Source organism: Podarcis cretensis, assembly GCF_951804945.1.
Source record: "Podarcis cretensis genome assembly, chromosome: 8".
NCBI lineage: Eukaryota > Metazoa > Chordata > Lepidosauria > Squamata > Lacertidae > Podarcis > Podarcis cretensis.
Genome location: NC_137177.1, coordinates 1,895,826 through 1,921,991, shown reverse-complemented (window position 1 = coordinate 1,921,991; position 26,166 = coordinate 1,895,826). Strand labels below are relative to the sequence as shown.

The window sequence follows — 26,166 nt, the reverse complement described above, 5'->3', positions numbered from 1 at the left end:
GCAGCGCGAGGCAAGATGGCGGCGGTTGTGGCGGCGGCGGCGGCGGCTCGCGCCTTGTCGGCGGCGGCTCTGGCGGGCGGGCGGCGGGCGCTGCAGCTGCAGGAGGGCGGCTCTGGCGGGCGGTGCTGCCGGCGGTGGAAGCGGCGCGGCGCCTGGGCGGTGCCCGGAAGAGCGCTGAGCGCGGGGGTCCCTCCTCAGGCGCCCCCTCAGGCGGTGGGGGTGGGGCTGGCGGAGGCCGTCCTGAGGGACGCGGTCAAGCGGCGGCAGCAGCAGCAGGTGAGGCGAGGGGGCGGGGCCAGGAGGGTCCCCGGATGACGGGGAGGGGCTTGTGACGTCACCTGCTCCCGCCCCCCCCCCGGAGACCCTGGGGGAGAGCAGCCTGCTGCTTCCTCATTATCATCATCAGTGTCATCCTTGTTATTCATTAAATTTATATACCGCCCTATCATCATCATTCGTATGTTGTTGTTTAGTCGTGTCCGCCTCTTCGTGACCCCCTGGACCAGAGCACGCCAGGCACTCCTGTCTTCCACTGCCTCCCGCAGTTTGGTCAAACTCATGCTGGTAGCTTCGAGAACACTGTCCAACCATCTCGTCCTCTGTCGTCCCCTTCTCCTTGTGCCCTCCATCTTTCCCAACATCAGGGTCTTTTCCACGGAGTCTTCTCTTCTCATGAGGTGGCCAAAGTCTTGGAGCCTCAGCTTCGGGATCTGTCCTTCCAGTGAGCACTCAGGGCTGATTTCCTTCAGAATGGAGAGGTTGGATCTTCTTGCAGTCCATGGGACTCTCAAGAGTCTCCTCCAGCACCAGAATTCATAAGCATCCATTCTTCGGCAATCAGCCTTCTTGATGGTCCAGCTCTCACTTCCATACATCACGACTGGGAAAACCAGAGCTTGAACTATACGGACCTTTGTTGGCAAGGTGATGTCTCTGCTTTTTAAGATGCTGACTAGGTTTGTCATTGCTTTTCTCCCAAGGAGCAGGCGTCTTTTAATTTCGTGACTGCTGTCACCATCTGCAGTGATCATGGAGCCCAAGACAGTAAAATCTCTCACTACCTCCATTTCTTCCCCTTCTATTTGCCAGGAGGTGATGGGACCAGTGGACACGATCTTTGTTTTTTTGATGTTGAGCTTCAGACCATATTTTGCACTCTCCTCTTTCACGCTCATTAATACCGTCTTTCTATCTTGCAATGCCCAAGGCGGTTTACAAGCTGAAGAAACAGCAAGGAATGTACACTTTGTAACAAGCCAATGCCTAAATGTGATAATAAAACTTAACTTTAAAATAAGCAGCCGAACGTCAAAGTAACATTCAACCATCATTAGAATAGTATAAGGTAAAGTAAAGGTAAAAGTATCCCTGACCGTTAGGTCCAGTCGTGACCAACTCGGGGGTTGCGGTGCTCATCTCGCTTTACTGGAGCCGGCGTCCAGCTTCTGGGTCATGTGGCCAGCAGGACTAAGCCGCTTCTGGTGAACAAGAGCAGCACACAGAAACGCCATTTACCTTCCCACCAGAGCGGTATCTATTTACCTACTTGCACTTTGACGTGCTTTCGAACTGCTAGGTTGGCAGGAGCAGGGACCGAGCAACGGGAGCTCACCCCGTCACAGGGATTCGAACCGCTGACCTTCTGATCGGCAAGTCCTTGGCTCTGTGGTTTAATCCACAGCACCACCCGCGTCCCTTTTTAGAATAGTATAGAATAATATTAAATATCAGCATATGGAAATTAATGTGACAATAAAACATAACTTTAAAATAAGCAGCTGAACATCAAAGTAACATTCAACCATCATTAGAATAGTACAGAATAAAATATCAGTATATGAAAATTAATGTGATAATAAAACATAACTTTAAAATGAGCAGTGAAACATCAAATAAAGTAACGTCCAACCATCATGAGAATAGTATAGAATAATACTAAATCTCAGCATATGAAAATGAAACAGAAACCCACCCTTAACAATTGCAATAAATAATTTCTAAACTACAGAGAGGAGGGTGGGGTAAGGCAGGTGGAAGAAGGCCTTGCCTGACAAAGTCTCTCCCCTCACAGTCCACAGGTCTCAGGGTGTTTCACAAGATAAAATCACAATACAAAAACATGAAATGCACAATCAACATAAAAACGAAAACAACCCAGTAACCACCTCCCAACACATTTTAAAAGGGCATCCATTGGATGTTAATCAGCCCAAAGGCCTGGTTCTCCTGACTGGGAAATGCCGGGCTCTGACCCTGAGGCCTTCTTAGACCAAGCACGTGCTCCACCGTCACCCCCCTAGTCTTCCCCTCCCCTACGTCCTGTTATTATTTGTTAAATTTGCATGCCTCCATTAATATGACAATATGACCTTAAGGCGGACAGGTTTGTATATGGAATGAGGTTTCAGGGACCAGAGTTCATTTTGACAGCAGGGTAGATGTTCTGAGACTCAGTTGTGTTTGCTGTAACAGATTTTAACATGGCAATCCTGTGGAATTTTTCAGTAATGGTAATTGTGACCTGTCATCTCATTAATGACTTAATGGGTTTTAGCTGATTCATCTTTCTTTGGATAAGCAATGATTCTGAAGGGCAGAAGCATTCTTCTTAAATCAGAAGTGGGGAACCTTTTTCAGCTAAAGGAGCAAATTTGCTTCTGGGGACCACGTTCAAGTGGTGGGCGGAAACAGATGCAGAAGTGGTAGAGAAGGGGATCTGACATTTACCTTTGTACGTAGTCTGCTTCAGATATGCAAAACTCAGAGGGTTCTACAGACACGTGTTCACCTCACCATCCAGACAATCAAGAAACATTATCGAAGTTTGTTAAATTATATACATTTATACCCTAGCCTGGGCTACTTAAACAGGAAAAAGATGTTCCTGCAGTTCTGGGAAGCCATTTATTTCTATATGTGTTTGTTTCTCTCTCTAGTCAGCAGAAGGTGAAGATGGAAAAAGTTCTGATGAGCAGCAAGAGAAGAAGCAGAAGGAAAATACTGCCTATGCAAAGAAGATGGTCCTCAGGATAGCAGGGCTTATGGGAGCTGGCAGTGGCGTAGCGATTATTTACATCTTTGGTGAGTTTGCGTTCATCCACTGAAAGTAATGGTTTGTGCTTTATGGTATACTCTAGAAAGAAATAAAAATACAATTTATGACCTTTTAAATGTGCTTACTTATATAAATGAATATATGTTACATATAAATAAATATATGTTACGTTGAAACTACATCCCCAGTCCCATTATCAGTACTATTTTGGGGGGGGGGTGCTTCCACCTCTTATTCGCTTTGACAGGTGTCTTCCAGCTGATTTGAATTGTGGAAATTCCTGGTTCATGTTTCTGCTCTTTCAGTAGTGATGCAGCGTGGGTTGGAGGTTCTGTGGATTTCAAGTTGGGGGGTTGTATAGCCTTGCCAGGAGAGCATTGCTCTCTGCTGCGAAGAGCTTGTGGCCTGGCTGTGTCTTCCCTGCCTGCATAAGTGGCTGGTTGTCTGGTCATGAAGACCTCTCACTGGGAGGGTTTAGTGACAAAATACAGTTTACAATTTCTGCTGCAAATGCCCCAAATCTGATTCTAGTTACTGTTGGAAGATTCAGCAGTAATTCCATGCCTCCAAGGGTGGGTGGGGGCAGATTTAACAGTCAAAAAGCCTGTGCTGGTCAATGCAATACAGTGGTACCTCGGGTTACATACACTTCAGGTTACATATGCTTCAGGTTACAGACTCCGCTAACCCAGAAATAGAACTTTGCTTCAGGATGAGAACAGAAATCGTGCTCCGGCGGCAGCAGGAGGCCCCATTAGCTAAAGTGGTGCTTCAGGTTAAGAACAGTTTCAGGTTAAGAACGGACCTCAGGAACGAATAAAGTACTTAACCCGAGGTACCACTGTACATGCAGGTCCCACTATCTGAAAATATCAGCACATAAAGAATTACCATATTTTTTGCTCTATAAGACTCACATTTTCCCTCCTAAAAAGTAAGGGGAAATGTGTGTGCGTCTTATAGAACAAATGCAGGCTGCACAGCTATCCCAGAAGCCAGAACAGCAAGAGGGATCACTGCTTTCTTGTTTTCCTCCTCCAAAACTAGGTGCGTCTTATGGTCTGGTGTGTCTTATAGAGCGAAAAATACAGTGCACACAAACCTTGCTATACACTCTGTAGATTCATGGGGGGGGGGCTGAAGCTAGGACTGAGAGCAGCAACACCACCTCCTCCAGCACCTACTTCGCTGACAAGATCCATTTACTCAGCCCCAGCAGCAGTGATTGCCCTCTTCTTCAGCCTGGCTGGTTCTCTGCAGGTTGGGCTCCAACATGCTCTCTCAGGCGCTTTCCACTCAGGGGCAGCGGCAGTGACAGCTCAGGGCTCAGAGGTGGCTTCTCTCTCAGCCTTGACCACGTCCCTGGCACCAGAGGAGGGAAGAGCAGGAGGAGGAAGGCAGCAGCAGCAGCACCAGAGGAGGAGGCTCCGCCATGTTTTTCAGGGAGGGGATCCTGTCTGTGTAGATGTTGTTGTTGTTGTTTAGTCGTGTCTGCCTCTTTGTGACCCCATGGACCAGCGCACGCCAGGCACTCCTGTCTTCCACTGCCTCCCGCAGTTGGGTCAAACTCATGCTGGTAGCTTCGAGAACACTGTCCCACCATCTCGTCCTCTGTCGTCCCCTTCTCCTTGTGCCCTCCATCTTCTCCCAACATCAGGGTCTTTTCCAGGGAGTCTTCTCTTCTCATGAGGTGGCCAAAGTCTTGGAGCCTCAGCTTCAGGATCTGCCCTTCCAGTGAGCACTCAGGGCTGATTTCCTTCAGAATGGAGAGGTTTGATCTTCTTGCAGTCCATGGGACTCTCAAGAGTCTCCTCAGTGTAGATACATGGTAGGAAAATGCCGGGCTATCAGGAACACACTGGGATTTTCCCTATAGAAAACAACAGAAATGGTTGGCTCGTTATGTCCCCACTTGCTAACAAACAATTTATGAGAAACACTTAACGTCCTTAAAACAGGGCCGGCGTGGATATAGTTTGACATGTAATGGAGTAATTGTGATAGTCTCTTGTTTATCTTGGGCTGATCTCTTATAGTGTCAGTAACAGAGGAGCTCCAGCTGCTATAAGCAAATCAATATTTCTTTCAGAAAGCACGGGGGCCTTTATTGGATCACAATTGACATAAGAGTTTGGTAACAGTGGAGAATTCCCCACGGAATCACTCTGTTACTTCCTGAAATATGATCTGTGTTTTCAGATGGTTATCTCTCTCCTCTGACTGGTAAATGAAGGACCTTATTCCTCTCTTCTTCTGCTTACCAGTAAGGTTACAATATTTTTAAAAAGTAAAATCAGCTCTTCTTTTGAGACTGAAATATCAAACATCCTCTTATTCTTACTGAATTGGTATTATATATACTTCTTGGACATTTTGGCGTTCTGGCAGTTCCCTCATTGCGAGAAGCAAAGCTACAGGGAACCAGGCAGAGGGCCTTCTTGGTAGTGGCGCCTGCCCTGTGGAACGCCCTCCCATCAGATGTCAAAGTGATAAATAACTACCTGACATTCAGAAGACATCTTAAGGCAGCCCTGTTCAGGGAAGTTTTTAATCTGTGATATTTTAGTGTATTTTTGGTTACTATGGAAGCCGCCCAGAGTGGCTGGGGAGGCCCAGCCAGATGGGCGGGGTATAAATAATAATTAATAATAATAATAATAATAATAATAATAATAATAATAGTTGTTGTTGTTGTTGTTGTTGTTGTTGTTGTTGTTGTAACACACCATTCTGTGAAATGATGCAAAGTGACCTGTTTTTCTTGTTTTGTTTTTTTGGTGGCAGGTAGCAATTCGGTGGATGAGCATGGTGTCAAGGTAAGCTGTTTCTTTCCTGAGTCTTTGACTTGTTAGGTGTCTGCCGCTAGGGGTCACTGTGTGCTTGAAATTTCCTGTGCAGTTGACTGCTGAATGCTGTACAGTCATACCTCATGTTACAGGCGCTTCAGGTTATGTGTTTTCGGGTTGCGGACAGTGGGAAACCCCGAAGTACTGGAACAGGTTACTTCTGGGTTTCGCCGCATGCACGGAAGCGCTAAATCACGCTTTGCATGTGCACAGAAGTGCCGGCACCTCCGCAGATGCGGCACTTCAGGGTGCGAACACTGCAGGTTGCGGACATGCCTCTGTCACGGATTACGTCCACAACCCGAGGTTCCACTGTATCAATCTTGCAACAGAGTGAAGGTTAAACTTGGCAACCGTTAAACTTATTACCTGCTCAGAACTGAGTAAATAAGCAAGCTATAGAATATTGGAGGCCAGCAGCGTGATTCTGGTTGCCCCTCGTGTAGAAGATGGGAGTAGTTTGTGTGCAGTTTTCATGAGTGGTGGCAGTAAAGTGCCATTTCTATAGCATTTCTCAGCATGCAAAGGAATTACTGGTTGTCACGTTTTTGAGATCTGTGGATCAAGGGTGGTTAATAATAATAATAATAATAATAATAATAATAATAGAAGATTAGGCTGAGAGTTGCTTTTCCAATGCCATGCAATGGGCTCAGGTCTTTCGTGCCTATATTCAGCTTTATTTATTTAATTTTATGGCTCACCCTTTTTATGAGTTTAAGGCAATTTACAAAAAGAGAATCAAAGAATTGTAGAGTTGGAAGGGACCACGTTGTCAAAAGAAACAGCTAAAGATAGTTTTAAAACTGTACTGAAAAGCAACTAAATACAAGTTTTAAAAGCAATACAGAATGAGTGTCCAAGGCAGAAACCTTTTAATCCACCCAGAAAAGCTTGCCAAAATATACACGTCTTTCTTCCCCCCCCCCCCCCCCCGAAGCATTTTAACCATTGTAGCATGTTGTGAAATGGCAAGAACCCTCCAGGCTACAAATCAACAACTGGAGGTACCACGGTCAAATCTGGATCCCTCAGGTGGGGCAGGTGGCCCTCATAGTTTTCAGCTCAGAAATCAAGTGAGAGGTCTAGAGCAAGACATGGACTCGCAGCCCTTAAGGGCATCTTGAAAGGCCTTCCACCTCGTTCTCCCCAGCTGCTTATGGCTCTCCAGTAAACTCATTGCTGGCAAGCAGGGCTCAGCCTTGAACACGTAACTCTTCAGAGGGGGGGGGCAGGTCTGCCAGGAAGTGATGTATTTAATTTTAAATATTTACAGCATTTATATACTGCCCGGTTCCCAGGATGGTTTACTATACAAACTACAACAAGCATCATTCTACAACAGAGTAAAACCAGAAGCAGAGTAAATCAAGATTCAAAACTTGCAGTGGAATAGCAGCCGTATAAAATACCTTAAAAGCACACAAACAAAAAACAAGTCTGGGAAAATGAGGCTGCAAACCTAGATGGGGAGGGCGTTCCATCGCTGCTGTGGCGTTTGCTGAAATAGCCAGATCTCTAGTAGTCACCCACTAAACCTCATTTAATGAAGGCACCCAAACAAAGCCCTCAGAAGATATTAAGGTAGTTATATATATGGAAAGAGGCAATCCATGAAGTAACCCAGCCCCAAGATGATTAGAGTTTTAAAGGCTAATACCACTAGCATGAGGGGAAACGGGTGGCACTGTGGGTTAAACCACAGAGCCTAGGACTTGCCGATCAGAAGGTCGGCGGTTCGAATCCCCACCACGGGGTGAGTTCCCGTTGCTCGGTCCCTGCTCCTGCCAACCTAGCAGTTCGAAAGCACGTCAAAGTGCAAGTAGATAAATAGGTACCGCTCCGGCGGGAAGGTAAACGGCGTTTCCATGCGCTGCTCTGGTTCGCCAGAAGCGGCTTAGTCATGCTGGCCACATGACCTGGAAGCTGTACGCCAGCTCCCTCGGCCGGTAAAGTGAGATGAGCGCCGCAACCCCAGAATCGGCCATGACTGGACCTAATGGTCAGGGGTCCCTTTACCTTTACTTTTTACCGCTAGCATAATGAAAAGGGTCATAACCCTGTTTAGGGAAGTTTTTAATATTTAATGCTGTATTGTTTTTAACACTTGATTGGAAGCCGCCCAGAGTAGCTGGGGAAACTCAGCCAGATGGGCGGCGTATAAATAATAAATTATTATTATTATTATTATTATTATTATTATTATTATTATTATTATTATTATCTTAAAGTTAGAACACATTCCTTGAATGCAGACGATTCCAGGTTCAATCACCAGGTAGGGCTGGGAAAGATCCCCCCACCTGCTCCCAGTCTGTGTAGATAATACCGCACTGCTGATCTGCCTCAGTGTTGGGTAACTTCCTATGTTGAACTGGGCCTGGAAATGGATTGGAAGCCAAAGTAGATGGTAAAGAACTGGACTGGATGTGATTTGATCATATCATATCAACCAGCTCCACTTAACAATCTTGTTTCTCTACTCTTGACCAGCTGAGGTTTCTAGAATGCTTTCATATAATGCATTTCATTAATCCAAAGGGTTGCAGCGGGTTGATAAAAGACTTTCCCAAGCCTCCAAGACCACTTCAGTTTTTGGCACCAGTGCTTCTGCACTCCCAGTTACTTCTCTCTCCTTCCTGGTATTGCCATCTGCCCCCTGCATGCAGCATACCTTTCCCGCCACCCGTTCTGAAATGTCTCTCCAGGCTCTCTCACTTGCGCTGGCTCTGATCCTGAACAAACTATATGAGCAAACCAGGCAAGCCTAACTTTGAGCAAAGCGAACATATGTTTCTTCATTAAGCACAGGATATAAGCTAGCCTAAGCCAAGTCTCCACCTTTCCCAAGTTCCTTTTATGTCACCAAAAAAAGACGTGGGTGGTTGTTTCCTGTTCCACTGTGACTCAGCCCTGAGACCAGCAAGAGGCTGTGAGGAGAAGCCTGAAGCCAGGTTCCCATAAATGCTTTGTGGTCCTTATTGTAGCAGGCACATGTTGCCATGGATGTGTGAATGGGCCTTGCTGGTGGGAGTTTGTGCTACCTGTTGTCCTGGGAGCTTGAACTGGGTAGCTCTGCATATTCAACTGTGGCTTTTACTGGCTCCCTTGGCTCCCTAACGCATCCCTTTGGAAACGATTGCCTTAATTGGGCTAATTGTTGAAAAACCTCCTGCTATAGCCCATTTGTGGGTTTATTACAGGTCTCCTCTGAGATTTCGCTGCTGGTGAGAGGAGCGGGAACATAGGCAAAACACTTGTTTCCTGGTCTGCTTCCTTCATCTCTTGTAGGAGTCTGGATGGGGAAATCTTAGTGTATAAAGCTCACTGCAATCTTCTGTATACTACTGGGTTTAATTGCTTGTTATTGAAATAATACAGTATTGGTGTACACCTGGAGCAAAGCAAGGTTATTGCACAACAGCTATACCTGCTTCAGATGGTGGTTAAAGGTTACAGCATATCTGTGAAGGACCCCGTTCCATGGGCCTCTTTTTTTGTAGCCCCCGCCCCTTTAACATGGCCGGCCAATAAGTGGATTCTTTTGGCAAGTGCAATTAATTTGGGTACCTTGAGTTCAAATGTGTTTGTGGAGGTTACAGCTTTTTAACTGTTCATTCTTACATAAGTTTGCTCATAATGGAGCTTACTCCTATGTAGGTGGGTAGGGCATTTTGAATTAACATTGTATTGCAAAGCTTGGAAGTTAGATTAGAATTTGTGTTGTTTTTTATCAAATCTTCTTAATTTTTGGTGCTTTGTAAAAAATTGTGATTCACCCTCCATAGCTTTTCATGTGGGGCGGAGGGGGGGATAGCTCTGCTTTCTGCACTAGTACCCTTCCGTAACCATTTAAAGGAGGCTGATTAGGTCTGTCTGCTCTCTTTTGATATGCAGCACAAGCCTTGAGTGCTCTTGAGGGAAGTAGGTGTGAAGTGCTAGTGGCCTTGCATGTCACATACCCAAATTAACTGTTTTGAACTGTGGGTAAGACTTCCTTATTGCCTTTCTATAACTGGGCAGCTTTTGATGTTCAAGACAAAGCTGTCACTTCTCACTGTGCTGTAAACAGCAGCTAAATTGTCTTGGGGAAGTTGCCTGCAATATTCCTCCCAGGTGAACGGCCCTTCTTTCTTCCCTTCCCTCCACCTACCTCCTTCAGTTGGTGCTAACATGCTCCTTTCATGCTTCCACAAATCCCTTCTCACCTTTTGCAGGCAGCAGGTCGGCTTATTGCTGGCGCATGCCAGCTTACTGCTTTTGATCATTTGTGCTAACAAGGGCCTTCCGGGCATAATTGCCCTCTTTTGCAGAGGTGCGTGTCATAAGTGTGTGTGCTGGGGAGTTGGGGGGGGGGAGTCTCAGAATGCAAGGCTCTTTTGCCTAGGCCTTGTCTCTTCCCTTTCTAAGAGAAGGAAAGGAGTTGCTGCATTTGCCTCTACGATACGATAATCTTTATTGTCATTGTCCCATACAGAACAACGAAATTGAAAAATCTACATAAAACATTCAAAACCCAACAAGCCTGCTATCCCAGCCTGATTAACCCCCTAAAAACTCTGATACCCCATTTTTAAATACAATATACTCCCACAGAGACTACCTTACACTGCGTTTAGAACCAAAATCGCATTTGGGTAGAAACTGTTTCTCAGGCGGCTAGTCCTAGTCTTTATAACCCTGGACCTTCTTCCAGAAGGCAGAAGCTGAAAGAGATCATTTCTGGGGTGCGCACTGTCCTGCGCTATCTCTGCCGCTTTCTTATGACACCTGGAAGCATAGATTTGATCCAAGGTGAGAAGAGTGCACCCAATTATTCTCTCCGCAGTCTTTACAACTCTGGACAGCGTTGGTTTTTCTTGATGTTGATGCTTGATGTTGTCAGAGGACTTGATCATTGCTTTCTTTTTTTAAAAAAAAAAAAATTATTGAGATTTTTTAAATACAAAAGTGCAGAAATAATAAACAATAAGACATCTATCATAACATATTTTCAAAGCTTCTTTGGACTCCCTCACGTCCCCCGCTCCCACTTGCATCATTGTAAAACTTTTTCCAGCAATTTATCAACTTGTTTACATTCTTAAGTCTCATTCATTTAATTTAGTCTAATAATTCTCCAAAAAATTTATATTTTCCTCAATCTCATTTATCATCCAGATTACGTCTAATTTAATGGTGCTCATTTGTTTATAATCTGGCATCCTTCTTAACATCCAATTAAATTACAGTGTTTTTGTAAATAACACCTAAATTTCTTCCAGTCTTCTTCAACCCTCTCTTCTCCCAGGTCTCGGATTCTGCAGGTCATCTCAGCCAATTCCATATAGTCTATCAGTTGCATCTGCCATTCTTCCAGTGTGGGTAGATCTTGGGTTTTCCAGTGCTTAGCGATGAGTATCCTTGCTGCCGTTGTTGCATACAGGAAAAAAGTCCTGTCCTTCTTTATCACCCTCTGGCCGACAATACCCAGGAGGAAGGCCTCTGGTTTCTTAGGGAAAGTATACTTAAATACTTTTTTCAATTCATTATAAATCATTTCCCAGAAAACCTTCACTCTAGGGCAGGACTTGATCATTGCTTTCAAAAGGGAAAGCCGTTTCATGCGGGTTAGATTGTGGCACTTAGCCATGATACCTAAATTTACCTTTCTTCTTCAGTGAAATGTGCCTCTGAGCACCAGAGTCTCCACAGGGCAGCTCCATTCTCCTTGAACTCACGCTTTACACCTAGGCTTCCTGCAAAATGTGGGCGATGGCTGCTGGAGTAGAATAAGCTGGAAATGTGCACAGCTGTAAGTTTATAGCAAAATATATCCCCTTTATAGTCTGTCAAGTTGATCCAGGGGGTGCAGAGTTGAGGGTTTTCACAGCTGAAATTTCTGTGGAGATATTGGGGGATTGCCATGCTTTGAAGTGTTTGTGCGCCTGCCTTTCTCAAAGGTATTTGTGTCTTTTCCCTTACCTGCTGTTCTTGAGCCATAATAAAACCCCTTTGGTTTTGTTAATAGCCCTTTTTAGGCTGCCTGTCGCATTCATGTGAATGGCCGCAATGAAGCTCCGGCCGCCTGTGCTGGAGCAAATGTGTCTTCTCCAAAGGCCTTGGCACACTTCACAGCTTCCTGCAAGTCGCATGGCATCACCTGGGTGCAAGAGGATCTTCAAGTGGACCTGATTTGTCTGGACATCTTTGCCTAAGTGGCTGTAAAATGGGGCTGGCCTTTGATCTGCCTCTCTTTCCCACACTCTTCCTTTTCCTCCTTCTCTGGGAAGTGTGGATTTGCAGAAGGCAGTTTCTTGATCTTTTTTTTAATTACAAATTTCCTTTGTCACTCTTCAAGCCTTCATGTGCGCAGCATTGATCTTCCAGCTTCTGGTTTTAAACAAAATGCAAAACTAGGTTCATTCTGGTGAGTTCCAAAAATATTTCAGCACGGATATCTTGAAAAAAAGGCTTATGGATCCAGATGAACCTTGGAAGGTGGGAAGCTTTGTGACAGTAGAGAAAAGAGGGAGCTAGAAGATAGCACATTTTAGGCGCAACAAGGAGGAAGATGGAAATTGAAATTGAAAGCAACTTCCTGTTATGTCTTCTCACCAAGATGCACAGTTGGAAAAAATTCAGAACCTGGTCAACCCATATATTTGTGCATACTGGAATTGCACATCTGACAGTTTGTTTGTTTTAATTTTTGCACATCTCTTAGGGCTAGAAGAACTTCCTAGCTCTCAGCAGCTTAAAAGTTGGAGACTTGCACCGAGGGGCTTGGATTAGTTTGTTCACAGTGTTTTGAGCTACTTGGTCCTAACGGCTCCTAAACATTTTGGAGCTGATGTTTAAGAAGTTAACATCTTCTCCAAGGATGTCTTATGAACATCAGGTAGAAAAGAGGCCCTTTTTGTCAACCACGTGTAGGTGTCCTGGTGTGTATTTGACCCTGGTGGTGTGTGTTTTTCCAGATCTAACCCTCAAGGTGGCACTGTTGAACTTTCAAACTGAACTGGTTTTGAGATTCCTGTGGAAAGTGTTTGGCTGTAGAAACATCCACAGAGAGCTGAAATTCAGATTCACCTAATTGCTGAGACTGGTTAACCCAGGGAACAAAATACCGATCTGAACGCTTTTTGCTGGCTGATGCACCCCAGTCTGTGTAATGCAGGTATCCCATCTGCTGCTTTTCTGGGTCAATTTGGATGGCTACAGTGGGATAGCATCCTGCACTCTCTCTCTTGATCTTCTTTGCTTATTTGGCCTCCTGTATCCTCACAGAGGCACTTTTTACATTCTGTCCTAGTTTTCTTTTGAAGGAACCTGGAACCCCTCTCCTGCAAAGTAGATTCAGAAGACATGGGGAACATCAGTCTAAATGACTAGCACTAAACAACTTGAGCGTCACTCTTTAACATATAAATAATCCGTTAGGTCAGTGCTTTTCAAACTGTGTTCTCCAACACTCTGCAGGTTTCTCAGAAGCAAATGGGGATCCTTAGTGTAGTGTAGTGTAGTGTAGTGTAGTGTAGTGTGTGAGCTTATTTTCAAGGCAGCTTGTCTGCCCCCTGCACATTATCTCTTGCAGTGAGCAGGCGCTTGGGGAGAGATATTATAGAAAAACGGCCTTCCCCCAACTTGGTGCCCTCTAGATGCTTTTTTTAAAAAAATAATATTTATTAAATTTTTAACAAAAAAGAGTTACAAGATAATAACACACAAGAAAAAAAATACAAAAATGCAAAAACCAAATATTTAACATAAAAAGAAAAAAGTAAAAAACTAAAAAATCCCTCTTTTATAATATCTTACATTCGTTTACTTATTTTCATGACTTCCTCACACCTCCCTTTTTTGTATTCCATTTAAAAATTTGTTCAGCAAATTCTTAACCTCATATTTTACCCTTAATTATTTATCTTCACATATTCTAACTTCAAATTTTCATCTGATATCCATCCCTTCTTGCATTTTCTTATTTTACCTTATTACTAGAACCACTTCATTTTATTCCAACGTCATTAACATTCAATAATTTTGCTTCGGCAGCACATATACTAAAATTGGAACGATACAGAGAAGATTAGCATGGCCCCTGCCCTCTAGATGCTTTTGATGACAACTCCCGCCAGCCCCAGAGAGCACTGGGAGTTGTAGTCCAAAACATCAGAGGGGCACTGGGTTGGGGAAAGACATTCTATATGGTTTCCTTGTGGGGTATACTGACAATTCATGCAGGAAAACATTGCAGCCAAAAGCCTTGGCCAGTCCTCTGTTTTTGCACCCTGGAACATTTGCCAGAATATTCTGCGGAGCACAGGTGTTCCACAGCAGGCGTGTCAGGGTGCATGTGCTCCCTGGAAGTGCCGGGGTTTGAAGTGCATTGACCTCGACAGACTTTGGTGAATCCCTCAGCCTTTATGATCCCTTGAGTCTTCTTGGATTGAAACCAGTATAGAGATCTATCTTCTAAAACCCAGCCAGACAATGGTGCCTCGGGGGATGCCATCTGAATTGGGGAGCTTCTAGACTTGGGCCAGCAAGTGCCAGGATTCTCTTCAGTATTTACGTGCCCAGTTGGGCTGACTTGGTAGCAATGCTGGCATTTGGTTAAGTACAAGAAAGATGGGGCTTGGAGGGCCTCTGACAGCTGCCAGTTCTCTGCTTGCGCCCACTTGTCAGCTCCAGTTTCCTGCCCTGCCAAGCCAATGTTCCACTGCCCTGTGCAAAAGGGAGTTGGGAGATTAGACACTGGATTAGTCCTGCTGTGCCTTAAAGTCCTTCGCCTTGCCATTTCCCACTTATTCTACATAATCCTAAACACCGGAGTAAAAGCAAAACAAAGTGATTCATAAACTGTCTGTGTTCAGTGACTGACAGAATTGGTTTCACCCAAGAGCGCTTACTGATACCTTTCTTTGGACCTGATTCTGCCTCTGCTCTGACAAGGACAGTCCCGGTATAGTTACTTTGCAACGTATCCACAAGGCCAAGAGCCGCTGTGACGTTGTCCAGAGCAGGTCAGTGCCGAAGACTTTGTGGGAGGACTTTCTGCAGCTTGTTTGACTAGAGGTATGGATCATTGTTTTCGTAGCGGGGTCTTGCCCATTTCAGGTCAGCAGCTGCTGCGCCTGTGTCGGCGAACAATGAAATCTTGCTTGCAGCCATTCTGTTGTGGCTTTCAAGGACTCTGCAGCACTCAAAACAGCTGGTGCATCGCTATAGAGCCTTTCAAACTTGGCTGGGCTTTTCCAGTGTGTCGTCTTTGCCCTGTGCATCAATGAAAATATCTGTTACAAGTAAAAAAGATTCAAAATTTGCAGGGCCTTAATTTCAACCAGCACAGAACTTTGGCAACCTGGAAAGCAAAGGCCTTCAGGCAGACAAATCCATGCATGCGAAGCTTTGACCCATTTAAGAAGACAGTCTCACTTGATTTCCCCCCCCCCCCTTCCCCCACCGCTCTGAAGACTTACATCCTGTTCAGAATTTGGATGTTTGCAGATAACTTTGAAGCAGTGCTCATCATGCTAGAGTACAGAAGTACAGAGTACTTCTTCCTAAGTTCAGATTAATGAGAGAAAATAAAACAGTGATGTACCATAGTTTTGGCATAAATGCAGAGGGGAAATCCCAAGGCCCAGAACCAGAGAGCTACATCAGAGGCAAACAGGAGTTTGAGCAGACGTGATAGGAGATAAATATAATATGTAGAACAGCAGACACACACACACACGTCCCCCAGGTGTACCACAAACTGTTTCACAGGCTGTGCCCGTGTGGGGCTGCTAAAAATATCCTTAGGCATGTAGAACTCGTTGCATTTCTTTGGACCTTAATCTGATGTTTGCAAGTCTGAATGGCTCCTTTCCAAAGAGGAAGTGGTCTTGTTTTCTGTGGAGAGGTTAGCAGCACTCTGGGAAAGAAGAGATGGAGAGAATCGTATCCTAGTAATGAAGTGATGCCTTCAACAGAAACAAAGGTTCAACTTGTGGGATATGTGTTGCTTAAAGACATACCGACTCCCTGCTCCCTTATTCTTGCAGCAAGAGGGCATGAAGGAGTAAGTCAGCCCATAGAACATCTTGAGGGCAGAGGCTTTCTCAGTTGTGGGTGCCTCCCCATCGTCCGTCAGACATCTGGAAGGGAGCTGGGCAATGCAAAAGCAGTTTTCGAGACTCGTGTTGAATCAGGATTACTAAAACAACTCCCTGCTATAGTTACCCTTTGAAAAATCTGTTGGCACTGTGAGCTTGAGAACAGTGATTGAAATGGGGGCTCGGGGCCTCTATAGTATCTAACCATCGGGCACATGAGAGTCAGGGTGATTAGGGCAGTGTTTTTAGAAACATGCTGTGTGGAGGTTGCTGAAGCCTCTTCATTGATTGCGCAGCGCAGCTCTGTCCCTTGTTGCAGCCCCTCAGCTTAAAGGTGTGAGAGCCATTTGGCTGCAGCCCCAAAGCTCAAGTTACTTTGTCAAGCACAAAATGGAATCACCCCCAGCTCAGAAGTGGTAGCTGACTCCTAAAAGCAGAGGTGTCAGGTGTTGGGAATAAGTCCCCCAGTCATGGCTGGTTGTGGTTAATGCAAATAAGCACTCTGGGCATGCTCATTGTTGCTTTCGACATGGTAGGTGTAGCCTCTTGGCAGTGGGCTGAACTCTCACTAATAGCTATACTGTAGATGCCTTTGTTTTGCTCGGGTGTCTGTCACTGGTGGGGTCCGTCAGGATGTGCCAAACCTGGACAAGGGACGATTTGTGGTAACCTGCAGGAAGAAAAACGGGTCAGAGCAGTTTCCTTTCCCCTACGGCATTTAGCGCATCATTTTGCATCACAGCTGGGCAAAATTGCCATTTATTTATTTCTTGCATTTATCTCCTATCTCCAAAGAATTAAGGTGGTGTGCATGGTTCTCCCCCTCCTCAATTAATCCCCACATCAACCCTGTGAGGTAGGTTAGGTTGAGAGGGAGTGACTGACTCCAGGGCCACCCTGTGAACTTCATGGCTGAGTGGCGGGATTTGAACCCTGGTCTCCCAGGTCCTAGCCCGACCTTCTAACCACTACACGTGGCCTTAAATCTGCAGTGTGGCAACTATCCTGTTACTTGAGATCACCAAATACTCACCTATTGCTGCCTGAAAAGAGTTAAGGGACATTTCTAATGGTGATAAGCAAGTACGAAGAGGAAAGAGATTGATCGAGGAGAATCTGATTTGTTTCTGTACTTTTCACACTAATTTCATTTGATGCCATTGGCCCCATTGAGATTCCATTGGGAAGAGGCATATAAACTGAGAGGCTTTTCATACCCTGCCTTTACACAATAGCTCAGGGAAGCTCACACCATTGATCGAAACAATTTGTAAGAGCTTTATCATAGAATCATAGAATCATAGAGTTGGAAGAGACCACAAGGGCCATCGAGTCCAACCCCCTGGGGGGTACATAGTCCTGCACTTGCTCAGTGCCGCCTCCAGAATCCGTGACAAAACCTCAATTGCATCAGAATCCTGTTTCTTGTCTTCCTAGGGCAGCCTTCGCCAACTCTGGTGCCCTTTGGATTACAACTTCCATCAGCACCAAGATGCAAGTCCAGACAGCTGGCTGGTGGTGAAGTCTGCCCTAGGGCATCTTTGCGTAGGTGCAGCAATGGCAACTCCTGAACCCACATTGTGGCTTCCACCAGCTCTGCAGAGCAAACACAGCCCCCCCCCCCAAGCCATGTCAATTCCTCTTGTTGTACCAAAGCGTTGTCTTGCTAAGCTTCCTCTGTGTCTGGGTCTCTACTGTATCCTGCCTGTCTTTTTTAAAAATAGGTCCCTGCTCCTGGAAGGGTGCTGTGGGTTACGGGAAATAAATACACCCCCGCCACACACACACACACACACACACACACACACACACACAAACCAACAATAACCCATGTTTTCTGTGTGTGCCACTCTTCCTTCCTGTTGCCCATTTTGACCCTGCCTGTTTTCCACTGACCCGTCTGCATTGGAGGAACAGCCAGCACGAAACCACTGTCCACAGCTGCCACATCCCTGAGGTAGTTGCTGCTCTGTAAACATTTAAGGAAGGAAGGAAGCAAGTCGTGCCGCTGCTATGCAGCCTCGTTCCAAGAGCATTTTCACTGGTGAGATTTGGCTGGCTTGTTGGAGACACCTGAGCAATGTATGCATCCATTCTGCTACAGAGCTCTAGCGCATGGGTAGGCAAACTAAGGCCCAGGGGCCGTATCCGGCCCAATAGCCTTCTCAATCTGGCCCATGGACCGTCTGGGAATCAGCGTGTTTTTACATGAGTAAAATGTGCCCTTTTATTTTAAAATGCATCTCTGGGTTATTTGTGGAGCCTGCCTGGTGTTTTTACATGAGTAGAATGTGTCCTTTTATTTAGAATGCATCTCTGGCTTATTTGTGGGGCATAGGAATTCGTTCTTTCGTGTCCCCTACAAAAAAATATAGTCTGGCCTCCCACAAGGTCTGAAGGACAGTGGACTGGCCCCCTGCTGAAAAGTTTGTTGACCCCTGAGTCTATCATGTAAGAATTGCCTCCCCAGATCAAGCTAACAGTTGGGTGGCGTCAAGGAGGGTGGCCTTTCTGAATGCCCAGCCTGGGCTGTCTTCACCCTTGAAGATTATCTTGATCTCTCATGGCTCATTGACCCACATATTGATCTGTGGTGAGATAGAAGCCTTTCTCACTGCAGTACCTCAAGGACCACCTCTCCATACGAACCTACCCAGACCCTGGAATCATCATTTGAGGCCCTTCTTCATGTGCCCCCTCCACGAGGGGTCCAGAAGGTGGCAACAATGGAATGGGCCTTTCCTGTGGTGGCTCCCCATTTGTGGAATGCTTTCCCCAGGGAGGCTTGTCTTGGGCCTTCATTACATACATTTAGCACCAGGTGAATTGTTCCTCTTCTCCTAGGCCTTTGGCTAATTGACCAATATATGGCCTTTTAAACGGGGGCAGGTTTTGCTTGTTATTGTGCTATGCATTTTTGTAGTTTTATACTGTAAACCATCCTGTGATCCTCAGATGAAGGGTGTATATAAATTAAATGAATAAAACGAATGTAGACCAAGCAAGCCTATAAAGATGCATTTCCCATTTCAAGGTTTTCTGGCGCCCATCAAAGGTAAAAGGCAGCTGCGTGTTCCCAGGTGGGAATTTGGATCCTCGTGGTCCAGAATCTTGAATTGGTTGGGCTTCTCTGCCCAATTTTCTTTTATTGCTGATAAAATAGGAATGCCAGGGCTCTTGCTTCATAGGGCTGAACAAGCTGAAATTAGTAAAACACTTGCATGAAAATCCTTCCTCCAGCTTTGCTTGCTTTCAGGATAGGTATGTTGCTGTGGTTTTTTTAATTGCGTTTTAAGGCTGATGTGTTTGCCTCCCCGGGCTCTTTTTGCGGGGGGGGGGGGGGACAGAATATAAATGTAATAAGTAAACAATAGATGAAGCGCAAAAACTGTAAAATGGTGTGGGTACAGCTGCTGGGGAGGTTTTAAGACATAAAAGGCAAAATAGTAACTGTAGCTGAGCCTTACTTACGCTTGGTCAGAAGAAATGAACTGCGAAATAGGCGCACCCACAGGCTGTTTCCCCTCCGCTCTTGCCTTGTGACTTGAAACATGCTGTGGAGTCAAAAGAATTATACTACCTTCTCTTTCTCTTTGCAGATCCCCGATGAGTTTGATAACGGTGAGTAGGCAGACCACCCTTCCTGCTTTTTAAAAGTCCCCTTGATATGTTGGGGTCACAGCAAGCTAGACAGAGGAGAACCCTTGTTGGTAGCACCAGAAGACTTGAGAAAGAGATGTTGTCCTAGGGGCCTTTCTGCGCCTCAGAATACCTTAGTCAGCGCTTGGGCTTTTTATGTTTTAAGAATCCCATGGTTTCATCCCTACAAGTATGCCAATTCCCACCTCAGATCTTGCAGCACAGATGTCGTTTTATGGCAGGCATGTGAATGTTTTCCACATTTCAGTTGAATTATCTCCTGAAGTTTTTGTAATGGCTAATCAGTCAAAGTGGAACTGGAGCAGCTGAAAAGCCATAAGATCATAGAATCATAGAATCATAGAGTTGGAAGAGACCACAAGGGCCATCGAGTCCAACCCCCTGCCAAGCAGAAAACACCATCAGAGCACTCCTGACATATGGTTGTCAAGCCTCTGCTTAAAGACCTCCAAAGAAGGAGACTCCACCACACTCCTTGGCAGCAAATTCCACTGTCAAACAGCTCTTACTGTCAGGAAGTTCTTCCTAATGTTTAGGTGGAATCTTCTTTCTTGTAGTTTGGATCCATTGCTCCGTGTCCGCTTCTCTGGAGCAGCAGAAAACAACCTTTCTCCCTCCTCTATGTGACATCCTTTTATATATTTGAACATGGCTATCATATCACCCCTTAACCTCCTCTTCTCCAGGCTAAACATGCCCAGCTCCCTTAGCCGTTCCTCATAAGGCATCGTTTCCAGGCCTTGGACCATTTTGGTTGCCCTCCTCTGGACACGTTCCAGAGATTAATGCTTACCTGACAACTAGTCCTTGTGGTACTTTCTCAGCACAGTGATGAGCGCTCACCGTTTGTGTGGACCAGATTTGAGTGCATTTGAGAGCGAAACAGGTACTCTGGTGGCTTCTAAGGCCTGCTAGGCAACTTTCCGAGTGCTGATATAAGAAGAGAGCTTTATGCATGCTCTGGATGGAAACTTGGAGAGTGTGATGACTAGCGGAAGTGTCATTGAGTGCAGCCTTCCTCAGCCTCGTGACCTCCAGGCACTTTGTTGTTTCTTTCCCCCCAATTTTTTTATTCATTTAATAATTATTATTTTTATTTATTTATTTATTTATTCATTCATTCATTCATTCATTCATTCATACCCCGCCCACCTGGCTGAGTTTCCCCAGCCACTCTGGGCGGCTCCCAATCAAGTGTTAAAAACAGTGCAGCGTTAAATATTAAAACCTTCCCTGACATGCCTTCAGATGTCTTTTAAAGATAGGATAGCTGCTTATTTCCTTCACATCTGGTGTTCCACAGGGCGGGTGCCACCACCAAGAAGGCCCTCTGTCTGGTTCCCTGTAACCGCCAGAAGGCCCTCGGAGCTGGATAATACAACTAAACAACACAAACAGAAAAACAAACAATACAAACGGATTCTTGTCTTATCCTTATTTTTTCTAAAGATTGTTAGGTGAGCTTCCCCAAGTCCCCCCCATCTGATTTTCATTTCACCTCATCTTTAGCAGTTTACATATATCATAATTTTAACCATTTTTTTATCACACTTGCTTTTACCATAAGAATATTCACATTTTATTCCTTATAAATAATACTATTTTAAAATACACTTATCTTCTACTTCTAACCCTACAGCCTATATCCACTTCCAAAGCTATTCTCAGATTTAAATATTAGCATATTTTTTTCAAATATTCTTTAAACTTCTTCCATCTTCTTCCACCTTCTCTTCTCTCTGGTCATGGAGTCTCCCAGTCAGTTCGGCAAGTCCATATACAGTGGTGCCTCGCAAGACGAAATTAATCCGTTCGGTGAGTCTCTTCGTCTTGCGGTTTTTTCGTCTTGCGAAGCACGGCTATTAGCAGCTTAGCGGCTATTAACGGCTTAGTGGCTTTAAGAAAAAGGAAACAAACGACCTTGACAGATTAGAGAACTGGGCCAAAACAAACAAGATGAATTTTAACAGGAAGAAATGTAAAGTATTGCACTTGGGCAAAAAAAATGAGAGGCACAAATACAGGATGGGTGTCACCTGGCTTGAGAGCAGTACATGTGAAAAGGATCTAGGAGTCTTGGTTGACCACAAACTTGACATGAGACAACAGTGTGACGCGGCAGCTAAAAAAGCCAATGCAATTCTGGGCTGCATCAATAGGAGTATAGCATCTAGATCAAGGGAAGTAATAGTGCCACTGTATTCTGCTCTGGTCAGACCTCACCTGGAGTACTGTGTCCAGTCCTGGGCACCACAGTTCAAGAAGGACACGGACAAACTGGAACGTGTCCAGAGGAGGGCAACCAAAATGGTCCAAGGCCTGGAAACGATGCCTTATGAGGAACGGCTAAGGGAGCTGGGCATGTTTAGCCTGGAGAAGAGGAGGTTAAGGGGTGATATGATAGCCATGTTCAAATATAGAAAAGGATGTCACATAGAGGAGGGAGAAAGGTTGTTTTCTGCTGCTCCAGAGAAGCGGACAAGGAGCAATGGTTCCAAACTACAAGAAAAAAGATTCCACCTAAACATTAGGAAGAACTTCCTGACAGTAAGAGCTGTTTGACAGTGGAATTTGCTGCCAGGGAGTGTGGTGGAGTCTCCTTCTTTGGAGGTCTTTAAGCAGAGGCTTGACAACCATATGTCAGGAGTGCTCTGATGGTGTTTCCTGCTTGGCAGGTGGTTGGACTCGATGGCCCTTGTGGTCTCTTCCAACTCTAGGGTTCTATGATTCTATTCTAAACTCGCAAGAACTCGCAAGACGTTTCGTCTTGCGAAGCAAGCCCATAGGGAAATTCGTCTTGCGAAGCACCTCAAAAAACGGAAAACTCTTTCGTCTAGCGAGTTTTTCGTCTTGCGAGGCATTCGTCTTGCGGGGCACCACTGTTGTCTATCATTTTCATCTGCAGACCCCCAGGCACTTTGAACTCCCCTTAGCCCCACCTAGCATGGTCAGTGTTTGGGGCATGATGGGAACTGTAGTCCCAACAACATCTCCAGAGCACCAATTTGGAGAAATCTGAGGTATCCTGTGTTGCAGCCTGACCTTAAAGCTGCACAGAACAAAGGTTAAAAACACTAGAATGGGGGAAAGGGCCACCGTTCTTAGTTCTCATGGTTTACATTAAAGCTGCTGTTTGACCCAGGTGCAACTTGGGACATGATAGCATTTCGTACCTTGTGTGCATCAATAGACGGTCCCTGCTCAGGCACCTTCTTCGCAGCTCAAGGCACATCTGATAAAAGCCTGAAGCCTGTCTTTAGCGTTTTAAATTTAAGCAGCTGAGAAGTCTGGTGGGCAGGCTGGGAGAGATGAAATCCCCCAGAAGTTAAGCTATAAATATGTTAATTCCTTGATGTGTTAAACCAGAGAGTAAGGGAACAGCAACAAGCGTGACCTGCTCACCCACCCTCCTCTTTACGGGGGGGGGGGGGGGAATTAAAACCCCACGTAACACTTCCAGGAATAACCAGAATTGCTTTACATTTCTAATTGGACGGGTGAAAGGTTTGGGGAGGAGGCTTTTTTCTGCGGCTGCCTTGGGAGCAGATGTACCGGTGCATAAACAGCACGCCTGCCCCTTGTCGAGAACAGAAGGTCAGGGGGAACTTGTGCCGGGCGGGGGGAGAGTTCACAATGCTTCTGCTGCGCCCCACAGACACCCAACCCCCCCCCAGTGCCCGTTCTTGGGGGATGCTGGAGGCAAAGAGCAGTCACTGAGGTTACGATGCGAATGAATGGAGAGACGGGGAGCCTTTGGGGCAGGGGAGAGGGGGATGCGAGTGTGTGTGTGCCTGTCCCCCGGGGCAAGGCAAAGCCATAGGCATTCCAGATGTCCTCTTTAGCAATTCCGCTTTTGAAGAGAGAGGGGCAGGTGGAGAGGCAGATTTCAAGACAGAATCCTGCGGGGAGCGAGAGCTTTGGGTCAGACTCTGATGCAGCTTCCTCCAACCTGGCGCCCATCAGGTGTTTCGAATTCCCAGCCCGCTCAGCCAGAATGACCAGCGGCCCAGAGCAATGACGGGGGTTGTCGTCACAAATACCTGGAGAGAATCGAGTTTGCAGAGGCCTCTCCTTTTCCATACCATTGCAGAGCTGTCAACTTTTACCTTTTTTAAAGGGAAATTCCCTTATTCCGAATAGGAATCCTCGCAAGAAAAGGGAAAAGTTGACAGCTATGCCATTGGCGTGTCTTGGTTGCCTGAGATTTCGCTTTGCAGCTGCCGGTTTGGCTGGGACAACACCCTATGCGAGCCTCTGGCCCACGGGAGCCCCCAGACGTGATTCTCTCCTCGGAGTGCTTAGTTTTGGGTGTCTCCGATGGTCCTGCTCCGCTGAGCAACCATCTTCTTCCCAGCATCCCCTCCCTGGTGCATCATCAACAACGTTTGACCCTTGCCAAAAAATGCACACTTTTGAGCTTGATTTAGTGAGGACACTGTTGGGCTATTTCTAGCTCCCTTGTCCTGAAATACTTGCACATGAGTGGGGTCACTTATTTATTAATTTATTTAACAGGCTTTCGTAGTCCAGGAGTTTCAAAAGCGAGTGGAGGCTCTTGGGGGGGAGTCTGCACAATAGAAGGCCAGATGGAACTTAGCGCAGGGCTTTCAGAAAACAGATTGCCCAGCTAGGGGAACTTTCCCGGTAAAATATGTAGGAAGCCAGTAGGGAGGGGAGGGTGTTGTGGGGTTTTGTTTTTTTTTGCCTGGGATAGGAAGCTTCTTTCACCAGCTCCTTTCAGCCGGCCTGGCATATGCTCCCAGCAGATTAAAAGGCATTCTCTAGTCGTGGCCCCATTGTTGCCCACAATAGATTTATTATTTCTCTTCCCCACCCCCACCCCCTCCTCACCCCGTTTACACTTCCCACCACTTTCCCTGCCGTCCAGATTTTCAGCTCACTCCCCAACCTCACCCACCCATTGACAGAAAGTTGTACAGGTTCCTGTTGGCACGTTTTGTGTAAGCTGCTCTGTCCCGGTCCTTGTGCTGGGAGCACCGAAATTTCTCTCTGCAACCCTCCTTCGCTCTTCTTGTGCCTTATTTAACTGTCAGCTTACTTCCCCCTAAGGAATCTTTAAAAGCTTAGCTTTTAAAATAGCTCACCATTCGTTGGGAGGTGTGTAACACAGTCTTCCCCAAACTTGGGTGTGTGTTTTTTTTAACTACTGTTCCCATCATCCCAAGACCAGTGATCAGGGATGATGGGAATCGTAGTCCAAAAAAAGAGTTGAAGACACCCAAGTTTGGGAAACGCTGTGCTAGCATTTTACAACATAGAATGGAAACAGCGGCCAGTAAAATGGGCAGGTGAAATCAAGAGCCCAGGTACAATAAACAGCAGCAGAAGCAGCGCAAGACACAAAGCCAAACATCTTTAAAATCAAGGACGTTTGGGGAAAAAGTGTCTTCGGCTTCCTTCGAAAAGACAGCAGGGAGGAGCTGGATCTTAGAGAAATTTAGGACTGCCATAGCGAAAGCCCTGCTCCTTATAGAGTAGGGCTGGGGAGCCCTTAGCCCACCAGATGTTGCTGAACTACAACTCCCATCAGCTCCGTCAAACATGACCAGTTGCCAGGGATGATGGGAGTTGTAGTTCAGTGGCATCTGGAGGGCCAAAGGTATAGTTTTTGATGTTTGATGTTTTAATTTGTTGGAAACCACCCTGGGGCAACGCAGTCAGATGGAAGCATATACTACTTCTTATTATTCTTATTCTTATTCTTATTCTTTTTATTTGTTTCCCACATCTGTTGTTGGGGCTAACGTCAGATGGAAGCCAAAGCAAAGCCTCTTCAGAAGCTCCCAAGTGCAGGTGGATGAGTGGGAGGAGAGCATTCCTTGAGACATAGAAATCCAGTCTATTAGATAATTTAATATATGGTGCAAAATGATCTAAATCTTGCTGCCCACCCCACCCCTAGTTATCTAGCCTATTTACATATGCAGAGCTGGAAGACTGATCCTGTCCTTTGTTGCAGCAAACCAGATATCAAAAGCTTTAGGGCACGTAACAGTTTATGTAAATAAATACCAATTACTTGAGCTTTGTCCTCCTTGGTTCGTGACCAGCGAATGCCTGCCGGAATTTTTAAGCTGGTTTCTAGAAAACAAAACCAACGGCCTTAATTTTTTTATAGTGAAACGTTGTAGGTCGCTAGAAATGTGCAGACACTGAAGCAAGTGTTTGAAGCACAAGTGGCCGCTTGCTTTGAAATCAGTCGACAACATAGACTGTATTATCATGGCCAGTTGCATCTTTCTGTGGTGCACAGAGCCTCCTCAAGTAAAGCCTTGTTTCTTCTCACAGGCTCCGTTGACCGAGAGAAGAGATTGATCTAAAAGTTGGAACAGGTTCTGGTGCATCCAAGTTGGATGAGCATTAATACCGGTTTAACTTCGTTCCTTCCTGTTGCAGCCAACTGTCTAAAAATGAGGCGTTTCAGTCTGGCGGTGGCCGGCGGCAGCCTCTCAGCCAAATTCCACCATATAAGCCCCCGGCAGACACCTGAATCCCTTTT

General features: G+C 45.8%; 1 protein-coding gene across 1 annotated transcript in view; it reads left to right on the top strand.

Moving 5' to 3' along the window:
- Positions 1-26,166, top strand: part of TIMM50 (translocase of inner mitochondrial membrane 50) — a 38,485-nt gene continuing 12,319 nt past the window's right edge. The window contains exons 1-4 of the mRNA XM_079985638.1: positions 1-276; positions 2,937-3,081; positions 5,840-5,871; positions 19,586-19,607. Of these exons, the coding sequence (XP_079841764.1) occupies positions 16-276; positions 2,937-3,081; positions 5,840-5,871; positions 19,586-19,607 (460 nt within the window). The 5' untranslated portion in view covers positions 1-15. The remainder of the gene's footprint in view (positions 277-2,936; positions 3,082-5,839; positions 5,872-19,585; positions 19,608-26,166) is intronic.